Genomic DNA, 16,615 nt, shown 5'->3' with positions numbered 1-16,615 from the left:
CATTCCAAGTTTGTCTAATCCCAACCCCCTAATTAAGCCAACCTGCGCCGATCTATGTATAATATAGCAAGTATAGCAAGTATATCCCAGTAAACCCACCAAACACCCAAGGTAGAAGAAGGGACCCACCAAATGTGCAAATGAAACAAATAGCAAATAGATATACAGAAGAAAATTACTGCCAGGCACCCTGAGGGGGGCCAAAGTAACCCCGAGCAGGCAGACCCTTATACGGCGCTCCCTTGCCATCAGCGGTTTTTGTATATACAGTATTGCCCCACCACTCCAAAGAGCCCGCAGGTAATGTGATACAAAAGAAGATGAGGACAGTGGAAACCGCAACGCCGCAGTCCAAAGCAGCAGAAAGGACGTAATTGTATTTCGACCACCACGCGGGTTTTCGACGACGCACAAGGCCGTTGAAGATGACGTTGATGACCCACCAAGATGAGAAACTTACACCCGTGGCGGGTGGGACAAGGCTCATGGCGCCGAATGCAACGGGCCACGACAGGTAATTTACGCGTTTCCAGCGCCGCCCGAGAAAGTATGTGATTATCACGACGACGGGTCCGACGAGGAAGAACCACAGTATATTGCCGTAGATCTGACCCGGGGAAAAGAGGCGACCAGGACCAACGGCTCCTAAATGCATGTTAGTGAAATGGTCACACGAAATGCGAACACAAAGCGTGGTACGGCCAGGATTAGAACATACCCCAGATGAGAGAGGACGAATAGGTCACCCGACCATGAGGGCAGGTGAAATTACCCGTAGCGTCCGTCGTACAGACCCCATCAATCCTCGTAATCATAAACACCGTCACGCCGCACTGAACAATCGCCCCGATGAGGGTGGCCAGTCCCTGGGCGATGAAGAGGGTGCGCGGCGCGATGTGCAAGTAATGTGCGAGCTTCATGTCGGCAACAAACTCCAGTCCCTGCTGAACGGCAACATAACCATAAAATTTGAAGACCATGTTTGCGATGGGCCGGCCTAGGAAAGCATACCCACCGATAAACTCGGTAAGTAGATTCAACTGGTTGCTGCTGATATTCGTGAGGGCTTTGATGATTCCCACCGGGATGAAATAGATCATTGGCATGAGGAAGGCCACTAGCACCGCCCACACCGGGAGCCCGGTCTTCCACACCTCATTCGTGACAACGCTGAGCACAAACATCAGCACGGTGACCGTACCAAACCACCACCAGGGAACGGTGCGGTAATTCGACATTAGGCGCGCATGCACGTCGGGCTTGCTTGTCCCTTTCCACTGCTGCCAGAGGTCGCGACCATGGTAAAGACCAATGTGAAAAAATATACCGGAGAGATTTGCAAAAGCGACTCCAAAGGTGATAGCATATCCCGCGGGAAGAAACATGGGCGAGTAACTCCGGTATGCTGCCTGATCCACCATACCCTGATCATTCATAATGCGGGCGGTGTCGTACGTTTTGCCGGTGTTGTCAAACGTGTTCGAGTTGAGCATCGGGAGGAAGGCCGAGTACCAGGTGTTGGTATAGTATAGGATGGGACAGAGGATCCAGAAGAAAAGGGCAAAGGAGCCCATCACATTGAGACCGGCCCAGAAAGGGACCAGAAGAGGACTCTGGTTAGCATAAACCACCTGCGACCAGTCGAATGTCAAGACGGACATTCCTAGACCAGTAGTTTGTCCGAACAACTGGTTGACGATGACATTGTTGGGTACAATCCAGCAGATGAAGCTGAAGGTACTGAGACCCGTGAACAGATACCCCGGCGCGAAATACCAGATGGCGCCTCCGGAAAATACGATTAAGAAGAACCGGAGGCGGGTGATCCTCCAGCCATCGGCCACCGCATTCTCCCGATTATGGAGAGTGGTCAATAGTGCCGCATTCGAGAGGACCTGAGGCCACAACATGGAGGCCGGGCTGACCAGCCAGCGGGCCGCCATCCCTGCCAACCCAAAGCCGAACAGCTGCGTTGTGATGCACAGTAACACCTCAAAACCACCCTCTGAAGGCATGTTATAAAATTTGACGACCGCCTCAATGATCTGAGTCGCCTGAGCGGAGCCAATGGAGACATTGGCCATGATGGTGATCAACCCATGTTCCTTGATATTGAAGTGGCGATCGGGGTTGAGCCAACCCAAGGGCATCCATTTCGCCCATGCACAACCGAGCGGGAAGGCCAGGAGCTGAGCCACCAAAGCACTGATGGTGACGCTCGGTTGGCGCAAGCTGAAGAATTGGTTCAAACCACTGCCAACGACAGTGAAGAGGAGACCAATGGTCCACATGCGGGCGGTGTTCACGGGCAGCGACTGGTCATCGACGGGCTGGACGACGGCGCGCACCTCCGGGAAGGGCGAGTCGTCGGCCTCGTAGGGAAGGGTCTGCTTGGCATCGCGATCGCGCAAGATGGATATGTGGTCGTCGTCGTCGCCGTCATCGTGGGCCCGTTCGGAAGTACTCTAGGAGAGATGAATGTCAATGCCGAAGTCAATTGCGTGGTTCCGAGCGGTGGCAGTGGCAGTGGCGGTCACGGTGAGATGGGGAGAGAGGGGTAGAGGAATGTGACAATCGCACGACAAGCATGCGCAAGCAGAAGCACATGCATATACGGAGTCGACGATGCTGTCAATGCGACTGCCACGAGGGAAGTGGGGAAGGGGATGTGCAAGGGAAGCAGTCTAAACCCACCTGGGACGAGGAGTGACGGTGCTTAACCTTCTCGACCTCCATGGCCAAGAGGGCACAAGGCCAATCGGCCGGAAGCAAAGAGAGAGAGTCAAACCATAGACGGGTCAAGCCGACAGATGACCGGGATGGGGCACAAGGAGGGTGGAGGGAGGAGGGGGGGAAGGGAAGGGGGCCAGAAGTGTGGGTGATGCGAGGAAGTCAAAGTGGAAGTCGAAGTGGAAGTTGGGCGGGATGGGCCGAACACTGCAGAGCAGACGGCAAAGATAATAAAGTATACTATACTCCGTAGTATACCAATGGATGCTATACTATATTATCTGCATATACTACTAGCCTTACAATCTATATATCTGTAGATATATCTGGGCACTAGAATAGTGGTATAATGCTATGATCATCACTGTATGCCCAGGTGGGAAGTCTTGGCACTCCCTCTGCTAGAGTACTGTATACTACTTCTACTTCTACTTCTACTTCACACTCTCTTCCTTCCTCAACTCCTCTCCCCCACATAATCGAAACACACCCACCTCCCCTGCCGCATGCATGGACTGCATTATCATTTCTCAAACACATCAGATCTTCGGTCTACACCAAATCCAGCAACCTACCCCGGTTCTGTCGGCATCACCCGACCTGCAGCCGTTGTGCTCCACCAGGCGGACCGGAGCGCCTCCAGATGTGCGAGCCAGAAAATTTAAATGTCGCCCATCATTGTGAGATTAACGTGAACTTTTTGGACTTATCTCTCCGCCATACCCATCATGCGCTACAGAATATAAATGTCCGTGCTGTTCAAGTTCAAGTTGTCTGGCCTGGATCTACAAGTGGTTCGACGACCGGAGGAAGACCTTCATCTTGACTCTATATACTAACTATACCACCAGTATACTAGTACTACTAGTATTGGTATACCCTACTGCCAGTAGTGCAGGACAATACTATATCCAACTTGAATCACCTACACCCCATCATGGGCGACGCCGGTAAAGCTGGTGTCTGTGCTGAGCACAACTCCTTTCCCACTCCCTTCGCCCAGCGGCCCATCATCATCCTAGGTGCCGGGATTATCGGATGTGCCACCGCTCGGCAGCTCCTTTTGCAGGGATTCTCCGTCCAGCTCGTGGCAGAGTTTCTCCCCGGAGATCAGGATATTCACTATGCTTCCGCATGGGCCGGTGCAGCCTGGCACGCCGCAGGTGGCATCACTCCGGAGCAGCGTTATTTGCAAGCCGTCACTCATCGCATCTTGCTTCAAATGGCCCAGGACCCGGAGTCCGGCGTGAGTGTTGTTGATGCTCGGGAGTTCCTAGAGAAAGAGCCAGCTCCAGATTCCGCCATCTGGGGGAGGACGATCGTGTCCAAGGTTTGTCCTCGGAGCCGGAGCCTCCAAAGTGTAAAGATATCTTCTAACCTTGCACAGTTCCGCGAGATGGACCGCACAGAGTATCCCGCCGAATTCCACAGCGCCTGGGCTTATGAGACCCTCGTTTCAGATCCAACCCGCCATATGCCTTACCTACACCGACAGGTTCAGTCTTTAGGAGGTCGATTTATCCGACAGCGAGTGCAATCACTTCAAGAGCTTTACGACATGTTCCCCGACTCCCGGATCTTCATCAACGCGAGTGGAATCGGCAGCAAAACTTTGACGGACGTCCTGGATGACCGCTGCTTCCCCGAACGTGGTCAGAATGTGTTCCTTCGCACCGACCAGTGCCACACGATGTATTTCCGCAACGGCCAAGAGTACACCTACGTGATTCCCCGGCCCCAGTCCGGCGGGGTGGTGCTCGGAGGCGTCAAGCAGCAAGATGACTTGTCAGTGCCCGTCCCCATCCAATCTATTCGATCTCACTTCCATGGCCTTGGGAGAGATAAGCGAACCGCCACTGACCCTAGAACCAGGTCCCCGGAAGTCGATCTTGATATCGCGTGGGATGAGATCACTCGTGCGCACCGGTTGGCACCTCACATTGTCCCGGAACAGCCTGCAGATGAAACCGTCAGCCATATTATTGGGATTCGCCCGTCTCGCCGTGGGGGGATTTCGATTGGACTCGGCACAGAATGGAGCGCGCACGGTGCTGTCAGCCTATGGGTTTGGTGGCGGGGGATATGCATTTTCGTATGGAATTGCCGACGCGCTGGTGAAGATGGTGGAGGAGGCTGAGCGGGAGAACGTCATTGTTTAGCGGGGAGTATTGAAGGACGTGGTGTTTAGGACTGATTGTTTTACGATTCTCATATGATTCCCATTGATTTTTGCTACGATCTTTGCTATTTGACTTCTCCATATTGTGACTATTTATTTACCCCCTTCCCCTTCCCCTTTCCCCTCCCCGATGTCTCATTCTTGTCAGACGCAACCGGGGAGGAAGACGGGATGATTTGCCACTGAGTGATATCATTCTAGTACTTTTAGTACTTGTTTCTTTGAGTGCCTGATTCGACTGGACTGGTCTCGACTCGACTCATGTCAACTCTCCACGCGTTCGCAAGTGGGATTAGCGCGGCCAAGCGTGGGCGAGATTCCTCTTTTTCCCTCTTTTCCCTAGCCTTCCCCCCCGCCGGCGAAACTTGCCGTCCACTCAAACGTCGACCCTCGCCGGCTTTCCTGCCAGCTTTTTCCATCGCGTTTCGCCTCCCTCTGCTTGGGACCTTTCAGATCCCGAAATTCGAAACCCCGTTTCTTTTCTTTCATCTGGGCATCCACCTCTTCTTTTCTCAACTACCTTTGCCTTTGCCTCCTCGGGACAAGCTCACGATCAACCCCAAACATCTTGCGACCGCGTATCCCTTCACACGACGGTATTGGTTCGGCTGAAATTCGGAGATTCGAGATTGAAGCACTGCGTCATCAGACAAGAAAAAAAAAGAAAGAGAAAAAGACTCCGATCACAGAGATTGTCCCTTCGTGCCGACAGCCCATTAGAAGGCACCACTCATTTCTCTCACAACACTCTCTTTGGATGAGTCCATTGTACGGTCTTTCCCCGCCTGCTGGTCCTGCCTCAAGGCAGGACACTTGAATCCCGAATTCGAATCCCAAAATGGTTCTGGACCAGCAGATGCTCCACCTTTCCCTCGAGGATCGCCGCACGGTCGGCTACGACATGGTTATCACTCCGCCGGCGGAGAACGAGGTGAATGCGACCGGCGCGCTTGGCCCATCACGGGGACAATCACAATCACAATCACAATCACAATCACAACCACACGACAACTTGAACCCTGGGAAAACCCACTCCGCTCTCGACCACCCCATGAGCCGCATCTATCGATGTACCCCTACACCCACCATCGTCATCGACGGCTCCCTGCAAATTGTGGAAGTCTCCGATAGCCACCTCGCCCTCTTCAAACATACTCGCGCCGAGCTGATCGGCTCCAGTATCTACGATTTAGCGCCACGGGCCATCCCCGCTCCAGATATTCCCTCGTTAAGTGGCGCGTTGGGTGCCTCCCTCACTACTCGATCCGTGCAGTCGATTGAACCAATTCGTGTCGCCGGGTGCGACTCCGACTTCGCTCTCCGAGTGACTCCAATCTTCGAAGATGGCGCCCTCATCTACGTGGTGCTTGAAGCCCAGAGCATCAAGCGCGACCCACGTAGTCAACCCGGGTTGAACGAGCAATACTTCCTGAATGAAACATACAAGATCCTCGTCGACACTGTCAAGGATTATGCCATCTTCATGCTCGACACACGCGGCAATATCGCAACATGGAACTCAGGCGCTGCCATTCTCAAAGGTTACACCCGGAGTGAAATTATTGGCCAACATTTCTCCACCTTCTACAGCGCCGAAGACCGGCGAGCCCGAAAACCGGCCCGAGAACTCGAGGTCTGTCTACGGGAAGGTAGGGTAGAAGACGAAGGCTGGCGCTACCGAAAGGACGGCGGCCGATTCTGGGCCAATGTCATGATCACCCCAATCTTCCAACTGGGCCGACATGTCGGCTTTGTCAAAGTCACCCGGGATCTCACCGAGCGCAAGGCCGCCGAGGCCCGATTGATCGACGCATTTGAAGAGTCGGCCAAGCTGAAGACGGATTTCCTGGCCAATATGTCGCATGAACTGCGCACCCCTATGAATGGGATGTTTTTGGCTCTGGCGATGCTGACGAGGACCGCCCTGAGCGATGATCAACGGGAATATGCGTCAATTCTGGAAGACTCAACCTCCATTCTCCTACAAGTCATCAATGATGTCCTGGACTACTCGAAGCTCTCGTCGGGCTCCTTTTCCCTGACTACTGATGTCATCAACATTCCTAGTGTCATCAACGCCGTGGTCCGCAATTGCCAGCCCGCGTCAAAACCTAAATTGTCGGTGGTGAGCTTTATTGCACCAGACTTCCCTTCGAACCTCCAGGGCGACTCCCTGCGATTTCGCCAGGTCTTGCAGAACCTTGTCAGCAACGCCGTCAAATTCACCGAGAAAGGCCACGTTCACGTCAAGGCATCATACAAGGTGGATCCGTCTAGCTCCCAGTCATTCGAGATCTCCATTGAAGTCATCGATACTGGAATCGGAGTTCCCGAAGAAGCTGTCGGTACACTCTTCACGCCATTCACCCGCTTTGCGGATTCCGCTACCAAGCGATACCAGGGCACAGGGCTAGGTCTGTCCATATGCAAAAGTCTAGCTGAGCTCATGAAGGGTGTTGTCGGGTTCCGCACCAACCCAGACGGACCTGGTAGCATCTTCTGGATGTCAACCAAAATGAGCCGAGTTGATGGCCATCAAGCGCCACGATCAAAGCCCTTGGTTTCGCCGACCCCAATCAAAAACAATTTTGACCCGGAGCCACTCTTGAAAAAGATCGCTCCACAAAAACACATCCTCCTGGTTGAGGATAACAACGTCAATCAAACCATCATGATTAAACTCCTCGGATCCCTCGGCTTTGAACGCGTTGACGCAGCGTGGGACGGATCAGAGGCAGTACGCATGGTGAAACAGAAACCGCTGGCCTACAATCTGATTCTGATGGACATCAGCATGCCAGTGATGGACGGCATGGCAGCAACCAAGCATATCCGCGGGATGAAGAACGATGTACCTATCATCGCATTGACGGGGAATGCTCTCAAGGGCGACGCGGAGTTATATTTGGCGCAAGGCATGGACGATTACATTGCGAAGCCACTTCATCGACAGCAACTGATCGAGATTTTGTGGAAATGGTGTGGGTCTTAGAGCGGAGTCCCACTCTAAAATGACATGCATATCATTGCTTTTGCTCAACGTTCGCCACGACTTGGCGTCCGACCCCCGCTTGAACGACAGCAGCCATATCACCCCCGAGGCTCTCGCTCTGTGCTACCAGCCCCCATTATGCTCAGCAACCCAACATAGCCCAACGTGGATAACACTGTCTGGGTGGATGTTGATAGCCTGCGCTTTGGGTTCGGAGAGGGCTTACAGTATCAAGCCCCAATATGGACAGTGCTTTGCCCAAGAATGAGATGAACTCGCTCGTCCAATTTCCGGAGCTTGAGTTCTCCCAGCACATCCCATGGGATAGTGCAGAACCTACCTGCAAGCCAAACCATTTGGCTCGTGCACTAATAATAATGATTACTATGACCTTCGGTTTTTTTTTGCTCTTTTCATCTCTTCTCCTGGCCTAGAATGTAAGCAATAGTAATCGTAGCTCCTTTGTTGTACACTACTAGTACCCTGAGTACCCCAATCTCCGTATGTCCGGAACCTGGTCCAGAGCCCCGAGGCTCGAATTTTAGATTTATATTGATATATTACTTGCCGGTAATCCCAACTCAATTTCTAGCAGTACCTCCAGTGCCCTGGCGATGCGAGTATCTGATGTTGCGCGCGGGATGTCGGCGGTATTTTCATTTCTGGATTCAGAGGCTTTGAAGTCTCTTTCCAAATTGTTTCAATATTTATTTCCATTTATCAGATACTCTATCAGCTACCCAAGAAGATATTCGTAGAGCCACTTTGGCAGCTAACTGCTTGGCTACTTGGAACCTTGACCCTTGGCTGCGCGATGGGGCCGCAACCGGGACATCGAAAGCCGAGCCCAGAGATTCGTACCAAACTGCGCGCCCTGCGGAAAGATTCACATTTCAAAATGATAGCCATTCCAGTTTGTCAAAGTGGGGCATCGTTATTGACCATGTATTAATTGTACTTTGCCAAACTTTGGAGCAAGATGGGGAGCCTGGTTACCTTGAATCAATAGCGATCAAAATTCTATTTCGTTTGCCCGTACTTTCAATAGAACAGCTACCTAGTAGAATGTAAATTCGCATCGAAGAATAATTGAATATTCAAAATGCCTAGTATACCTACTTTATTATCAATTTAGCCACTGCCTCTTACCTACTAGGCAGGCCCACGAGAAAGTCCCGTTCTGTATTGTTCTTTGACGAAGGGCTGCAGAACTGATATACAGCTTCAACAAGTTGCCTAATACCTGATTTATTTAGAAGTCATATTATTGATAAGTAATCTACAGAGATTTTTAGAAATTGTATTGTTACTTTATACGGACCCGACACCCATCAATTTTCGCATTGTCTAATAAGGTAGACAGAAGTGTATTTATCGAGTAAAAGCCATTTGAATCAGCAGGTACCTACTAGTCTACATTCCACCGTACCTAACCAGTTGGGAAACAATGAAGCTATAGCCTTGCCTAACACAGTAGAAAACTTGAATGTTTGCTAGTAGGGCAACAGTCTTATGATTGTCTCCTATATAACTATGCTCTACCTTCCCAGGTATGCTTCTTTCTTTCTGAAAATTGATGCCATTTTCTCCTTCTTCATCTAGATGTAGCATTCTACGTATATGAAACTTATCTATTGAGCGGGATTCGATCTCGTTTGTAGGCATCTGTTGCCCTGCCTTCCGACGTCTCTATTCAAATGGCCAACAGTGAAGTTCTGCCTTGCTCGACATGACAGGCAAATATAGATCTATTGATCAGTACTGTGCTAGGTTAGAAGGTACCTATTCGAGTACTGCTCTGTACTCAATTTTTCTTTTCTCTAGATCTAGGCGGCGCTCTTAGCGTAGGAGTATAAAGATAGTAACCATCCTCTCATTTTGGAGCGTACAGTCTCATCCAAATTCTTCTTACCGCATCGATTCCAGCGCTCAGCTTTTTCAACATGGCAAATACGGTCACCCTCCTTGAATATCTCCAACAGGGGCTTGTACGCCACCCATCATTCGATACCTCGCCAGGAAGCAATACCCAAGCCACTAATTACAATTCCACTCATATCCGTCGTGTAGATACATGGCAAGAATTCAACATCGACACAATCACAAGTGAATTTGCCGCTATCCTGAACGGAGCCCGAATCCCAAACGAAATGCCTCCTCATACACCTCCTCGTCATGTTAACTCAGAGGATGCTGTTCGGGCTCGTGCCCATTCCTACCTGACAAATCGAGTTGTACGAGCTTTACGCTCCGGATTCAATTTTATTGCCAGCACGGGACAGCTGAGGAATTTCGAAAGACTCGCCTATGATGTCGGCTCACTGGCCTGCACAGAGTATGGCTTTCCCGACTTTGCTGTCTACGACACAACTGACGCAAACTCGAAGACTCGGCGGAACTTTGTCCCCGGCGACGTCAAAGTCTCCTGGAAGTGGTCCGCAGCTTGGCGGAGAAGCAACGAGACACGTGAAAAGAAGGAATACAAACAGGTACTTTCGCAGCTCAATTTCTATGCGAAGCGAAACAAAACACGCTATAGCTTTGTGCTCACCAACCGCGAGTTTGTTGCCATAGAACGGCTGGATGTGTACGGTCATCTGAAAGTTTCAGATGCCATTCCTTGGGATGCTCGGGGAACTCGTGAAAACCCCCCGTTTGACTGTTCCTCTGGCGATCTGGTATCTTACCATGCTCGCCGCTCGCAAGGATCAGGATGGAAAAGATGGAGCATACCTTACTTAAATCTCCAGCTCAATGGTTCCTTCCTTTCCCCCTGACGATCATCCATGTTCTTGTTCTGGCTCGTGTGTGTTGTCGCTTACTCTCATGTTGTTTTGTTATTTTCCTAGCCCCGCTCCCATTCGTCACCTTGAAAAGCATCTCCTTGCTGCTCATTCGGGCTTTTTTTGTTCGGTTCGTTTCTATGCCCGATGCTGATTCTTCCTTTTTTCTTCTCGACTTCGTTTCCTACTTCCACTTCTGTTCTTCTGCTATCTGCTATTCGTTTGTTCGTTTCTTTAGAATCTGATCTTTATTGTCATTCATAAGCCCGGCATCGAGTCCTGCTCCATCGTAGCTTGCAGTTGTAGAGTCGTACTAGTTACTGTAGTTGTTCATAGTAATGGAGAACCTGGGGTCCAAACAAAAGCGGCGCTACGTACATACTGCAAATACCAGTACCATCGTCCTTCCATGCGCGTGTTCTAGTAAAAACGTTCTAAGTCCATACATAAATTTGTACACTCCAGCAGATACAGCGAATCGAGTAACATGGTCAAGTATTGTATTGTCTGTTGTCTATTGTAGTGGTTATAGTTACTGCCTGGCCAATCAGACGGGTCGGGTCACGTGAAATCGCCGCGCCGTCACTACAACCGGGCCAAGTCAATCTTGCAGCATAACCACTCTTTCCAACCATCACAATCTCGTTTCTACTCAATAGGAACTCGGAATCTCATTCAATCATGATTCAGGAAGACGGTGAAATTGACCTCAAGGATGTCGAGATCCTTGAGCTTCTCAAAAAGTCAGAGCACTCTGTGATTTTCAAGGTGCTCGTCCATGAGACAACTTGCGTGATGAAAGTGGCAAGCACAAACCTGCAATTCTGGCGACACAAGATGATGACTCTAACCATACTATTTCCAGTATCATAATCAACCTTACCGGGAATGGGATCCTCCCGACCGTGAAGTGAACTTCTACGTTTGCGAATCCACTGCGTATCGTCGGTTGAAGGCCAAAGGTTTCTGCGAGCGGAAAGTCATTCCAAACTTCTACGGGACCATCACAAACATCCAGCCAAGAAAATGGCCACATTTGTGGATGTTTTGTGATGATGAACTTCCTCCAACAGCCATTGTCATTGAATATGTGCCGGACATGCATCGAATCGACCTTACCAACTTCTCACCCCAAAACGTGCAGATACTGAGAGAGATTCTTGAGGACATGCATCTCGCCGGGGTTCTTCACGATGACACTTATCCACGAAACATGATGATCTCCAGAGACCCAAGCACGGACCAGGTCAGAGTTCTCTGGATAGATTTCGACCGTGCCCAAACTTTCTCCGAGAGTCTTTCGGGATGGCAGAGAGAACAGTTGGAGGAGGAAACTGAAATTATGGACGAATTTATTCAGGGATTGGTAGGTTCTGACCAACAAGATGCGTGTGGCATTTACTGACAGTAACTCAGACCCAGGACAACGAGCAAGGTGAACTGTACCACTCCTACGCCTTCTATTATGGCGTGTTCGGACCGCTGGGATGGGCAATGGATTATGAGTGGGTCCAAGAGAAGTATGCGATCCCCGAACCACCTCCAGGACCAACGTGGGAGGAATTCCAGCGGGCGGCCAAAGAGCAAGAATCGCAATGGAAAATTGTTGGGGAGAATACCAGGGAGGTCACGGTAGAATGGGATTCGTGAGAACGTACTGTCAAAAGTTCCGCACTGATACAGCATGCATCGATGGAATAGATTGATGCATCCAGACTATGAACTTGCCAGGGAAATTTTCTGCGAATCTGGCCTGTTCAATGATTGATGAAGAGAGTGATTACCTGGTGTTAATTTACTCCCATGTACCTGTAGGATGTTCTCCATACCTTTAGCAATGTAGCAAATGGCGTAACAAAGCCAAAAGAAAAGAAAAGAAAAATCCAAGACTTCCAGAATATACCGAGTAAAAAGCAACAAAAGCCCTCTTAGTCCATTGAGAATTGTGTTTGAGTGCTCATTGGCTGCTGGTCGAGTTGAATGCCGACTTTAACAAGGTGGAGCCGCAGTGACCCGCATCCACGCCGGAGCTGTTCCTTTCCCTTTGATTCTCTCAACGAAAATGGATCGGCCTTGCATTCTCGTTAATTCTACTAGAACCTCAGACCGGTGCTTGTGATTTTGTGCCTCTACCGATACTCTGCTAGACTTAAACACCCCCTCCCTGCTGCCCCAGCTGCGAACATGGCGGGTGCGGGGATACTCAGGGGCATATCAGGATCGGCACAAACCATCCTGCCATTAGCCCCGCGCGAAAGAAAGCCAAATCCTATCAAGAGCCACCAAAAGACGGCATCTCTTATGCCCCCACTGTCAAGTGGACCCCGGAAACCTTGACTGGAGGTTATGATGGCATTCCGGCTTTGCTTCTCCTCGTCGAGCCTCCCCCACCCCAGCCTCTATGAATGGACCCTTTATCTTGGCTAAGACCCCGGCCAATGCCCGTAGCACCCCTGTCGTTCCTGGCGGTTGATGAATTGCTGCTTTTGGCCCGAGACTTCACGTGGTCCCTTACTGCCCGAGGTCCAAAGACAGAGACTCTTGTTGGGTTGAGCGCCAGTTAGCCGTGATAGACGAGCGGGATCACAATGAACTTCTCTACGCGACTGGACTAGGATACAAAGGATCAGAAAACTTCACAGAGTACTTTCGGTCTATGTTCAGAGCGTCGTGCACCAGAACTGCTCGTGCTTGAGGGCCCATTGACCAGCAGAGCTAACAATCACGCCAATATTTAAGTCGCCGAAGCCTACATCCACCGGAGTACAAAGGATTCCGAGCTTAGTCGAACTAAAGCCCAGAGTAACCCACGTACTAAATAATCTCCCCCGTGTATCGCTGATTCGACCGCGGCTTCTTTTTGCTGTGTCTGGCTTGTGGTCCGGAGTCATGGCGGTATACAAGCAACTTTCATCCAAACTATCTACACCGAAATCTCACGCCCCCTCTCTTAGCTCTAGGTCCAAGCATTCATGATCGTCAGCGATTCTGCCCGACTGAGGGGCTCTCAATCCATCAATCCATCAAATTATGTCTTGGTACTCCATAGTAGTAAACTACCCCATCACAGTCCCACTCCTCCAGTCCCACTCCTCACGCGCAGATCGTAGTTCCACTCACAAGCGGAATCCCCATAATGTTTTTACTATCCTGCTTTGTCGTGCCATTGTGCTATCTAATTGGACTGTCAAATGGATCACTGGGGAACAGAAATCCCCAGGGCCTGGCTAAGCAAGAGTTGCGGAGGTGAACAGGACGGTATAAATCCGGCGGCACCTGCACCCGGCCATCACGCCAGTCGTCTGTTCGGTCGTTTTGCCAGCCCTCACGCCACTTAGTTTCACTTCGGCGTGTATTACTTTTCCTCACTGGCACTTCCTCTCATTCACCTTTCACCTCTCACCTTTCCCCATCCACCTTACTCAACATGAAGCTGGCTACCTTGATCGTGGGAGCTCTAGCTTCCAGATCTCTGGCTGCTCCGACCCCCGGTTATGAAGTACACGAACGTCGTGATTTCATCCCAAGCTCTTGGGTTGAAGAGAAAAGACTCGACGCAGCTGCGTTTCTGCCCGTCCGAATTGGACTGACCCAAAACAACCTTGACTATGGCCATGAGCTTCTGATGGAGATGTAAGTCACGCACATGCTCCTAGTATCCATATCCCTCTTGGCGTACTGACATCGTGAGCTAGGTCTGATCCTAACTCTGCTCGTTACGGCAAGCACATGAGTGCAACTGAGGTGCATGATCTTTTTGCACCCAGCCAGGAGAGCGTGGACGACATTCGTGCCTGGCTCGAGTCGTCTGGCATCGCCTCTGGACGTGTCTCGCACTCTCAGAACAAGCAGTGGATCCAGTTCGACGCTGACGCCAGCGAGCTTGAGAAACTTCTTGACACCGAGTATTACATCTACTCTCACTCTGAGACAGGCCGCTCTCACATCGCCTGCCGCGAGTAAGTTGAAAAACTGAGCCGAACAGCATGGAAGTTGACACTTGAATTTAGGTATCATGTTCCGCACTATGTCCGCCAGCACATTGACTACATCACACCTGGTATCACTCTTCGTGAGATTTCCGGCGTAGGCAAGGCTAGCAACAACAACGTTCAGAAGCGCTCTCAGTACGGCCTCCCGCCTCCTATTCTTGAGCCCATCCTTGAACCGATTGAAGCGCTGCTGGAGAGCCTCTCGGCGAAATGTGACTTGTACATCACTCCACAATGCATCAAGAGTAAGTGACTTCATGAAATTCATCTTGTCCCTCTTGCTCACCACTTGCCAACAGGTCTCTACAACATCACCGACGGCAAGACATCCACCAAGGGCAACGAGCTTGGCATCTTCGAGAGCATTGGAGACATTTATGCTCAGGAGGATCTTGACTATTTCTTCCAGACTTTGGCCCCGTAAGTCATCTCCAGCACCTTTTACTCTGTATTTCACCCTGACTGACTCTTCGATAGGAACATCCCGGCCGGCACTCACCCTACCCTGAAGGGCATCGACGGTGCCACTGCGCCTGCATCTATTCAAAACGCAGGGGCGGAATCGGATCTTGATTTCCAGATCTCGTACCCATCATCTGGCCGCAGAATTCTATCCTCTTCCAAACGGATGACAACGTCTATCAGAACAACTACACCTTCCATGGCTTCTTGAACACCTTTTTGGATGCCATCGATGGGTCTTACTGCGATACCATCTCGCCTCTCGATCCTCCGTACCCTGACCCAAATCAGGGCGGCTACAAGGGCCAGCTTCAATGCGGCGTCTATCAACCACCCAACGTGATCTCGATCTCATATGGATCCGCCGAGGCCGATCTGCCGATTTCCTACCAGCGCCGCCAGTGCAGTGAAATCATGAAACTTGGCATGCAGGGTGTCTCTGTTGTTGTCGCATCTGGTGACTCTGGCGTTGCTGGTCGTGGTGGCGACCCAACTCCAAGCAACTGCCTTGGTGCCGATGGGGATGTCTTCGCCCCTGATTTCCCGGCTTCTTGTCCTTACATGACCGCCGTTGGATCGACCGTTCTTCCACTCGGTAAAATTCCGACCAGCCACAGCGAGCAGGCCACAGATCGCTTTGGCTCGGGCGGCGGATTCTCCAATATCTACAAGCGCCCCGACTGGCAGGACAAGGCAGTCGAGCAGTACTTCGCCACGGCTAAACCCAACTACAAATACTATGAGAGCGTCGACAACTCCAGCTTCGCCGCCAACGGCGGAATCTACAATCGCATCGGCCGCGGCTATCCTGATGTCTCCGCCATTGGCGACCGAATCGCCATTTTCAACAAGGGTATTCCCCAGATCATCGGCGGAACTTCAGCCTCGGCCCCCGTGTTCGCTTCGATTCTGACTCGCATCAACGAGGAGCGTCTCGCGGCTGGCAAATCGACCGTCGGTTTCGTCAACCCTGTTCTGTACCAACACCCTGAAGCTTTCTTCGACATTACCAAGGGAAGCAACCCTGGTTGTGACACCAATGGATTTGACGCTGCGGTGGGTTGGGACCCTGTTACTGGACTTGGAACTCCCAACTATCCTGCTCTGTTGGATGTCTTCATGAAGGAGGACTAGTTTCAAGGAAATCTGGTCGAGCATTGCACCTGACACTTCTCTACTCTTACTTCAACCCAGGGCATACCCCTAACTATCTCGCTGCTAATACTTAGCACAGCAATAATGAACATGATATCCCTTTAAAGTTCTATGAACTGATTACTTGGTAATGACAATGAAATCAATATGGGTACAATAGTAAGCCTAGAGGGTGCGTACTAGTGAATACCTGCCTGCTTCATGCATTGATCGAATACGCAATGGCCTTGTCGAGACTTGAGGTACGGATGACTAGTAGTACTATATTGACAGACTCGGTCTTCTGCTTGAAAGACCGAGTTGTATAGAACAACACTCCAAT

At 50.8% G+C, this 16,615-nt stretch overlaps 6 protein-coding genes across 6 annotated transcripts; 5 read left to right on the top strand and 1 right to left on the bottom strand.

Annotated features, from left to right (window-relative positions):
• Window positions 1–175: 175 nt before the first annotated feature.
• Window positions 176–2,736, bottom strand: optF (uncharacterized protein; the record flags this gene model as incomplete). Its single annotated transcript, XM_057271082.1, has 3 exons — window positions 176–645; window positions 719–2,465; window positions 2,695–2,736. The coding sequence occupies 3 exons, from the start codon at window positions 2,734–2,736 to the stop codon at window positions 176–178; spliced, it is 2,259 nt and encodes a 752-aa protein (XP_057118256.1).
• Window positions 2,737–3,667: 931 nt separating this feature from the next.
• On the top strand, window positions 3,668–4,889 carry N7481_011862 (uncharacterized protein; the record flags this gene model as incomplete). Its single annotated transcript, XM_057271081.1, has 3 exons — window positions 3,668–4,060; window positions 4,118–4,699; window positions 4,764–4,889. 3 exons carry the CDS (start codon window positions 3,668–3,670, stop codon window positions 4,887–4,889), a joined length of 1,101 nt encoding a protein of 366 aa, XP_057118255.1.
• An 858-nt stretch (window positions 4,890–5,747) lies between these two features.
• Window positions 5,748–7,901, top strand: N7481_011861 (uncharacterized protein; the record flags this gene model as incomplete). The annotated part of the gene is made up of 1 exon (XM_057271080.1): window positions 5,748–7,901. The coding sequence occupies one exon, from the start codon at window positions 5,748–5,750 to the stop codon at window positions 7,899–7,901; it is 2,154 nt and encodes a 717-aa protein (XP_057118254.1).
• A 1,943-nt stretch (window positions 7,902–9,844) lies between these two features.
• On the top strand, window positions 9,845–10,678 carry N7481_011860 (uncharacterized protein; the record flags this gene model as incomplete). Its single annotated transcript, XM_057271079.1, has 1 exon — window positions 9,845–10,678. One exon carries the CDS (start codon window positions 9,845–9,847, stop codon window positions 10,676–10,678), a length of 834 nt encoding a protein of 277 aa, XP_057118253.1.
• A 687-nt stretch (window positions 10,679–11,365) lies between these two features.
• N7481_011859 (uncharacterized protein) lies at window positions 11,366–12,334 on the top strand (the record flags this gene model as incomplete). The annotated part of the gene is made up of 3 exons (XM_057271078.1): window positions 11,366–11,452; window positions 11,550–12,050; window positions 12,101–12,334. 3 exons carry the CDS (start codon window positions 11,366–11,368, stop codon window positions 12,332–12,334), a joined length of 822 nt encoding a protein of 273 aa, XP_057118252.1.
• Window positions 12,335–14,111: 1,777 nt separating this feature from the next.
• On the top strand, window positions 14,112–16,272 carry N7481_011858 (S53 family peptidase; the record flags this gene model as incomplete). Its single annotated transcript, XM_057271077.1, has 6 exons — window positions 14,112–14,317; window positions 14,380–14,643; window positions 14,695–14,921; window positions 14,976–15,096; window positions 15,154–15,197; window positions 15,257–16,272. 6 exons carry the CDS (start codon window positions 14,112–14,114, stop codon window positions 16,270–16,272), a joined length of 1,878 nt encoding a protein of 625 aa, XP_057118251.1.
• Window positions 16,273–16,615: the final 343 nt, after the last annotated feature.

Source organism: Penicillium waksmanii, assembly GCF_028829765.1.
Source record: "Penicillium waksmanii strain IBT 27052 chromosome Unknown utg000009l:1.0-4314994.0:1.0-4318279.0, whole genome shotgun sequence".
Lineage (NCBI taxonomy): Eukaryota > Fungi > Ascomycota > Eurotiomycetes > Eurotiales > Aspergillaceae > Penicillium > Penicillium waksmanii.
Note: the sequence above shows the minus strand (reverse complement) of the source record. Positions and strands in the feature narration are given on the sequence as shown.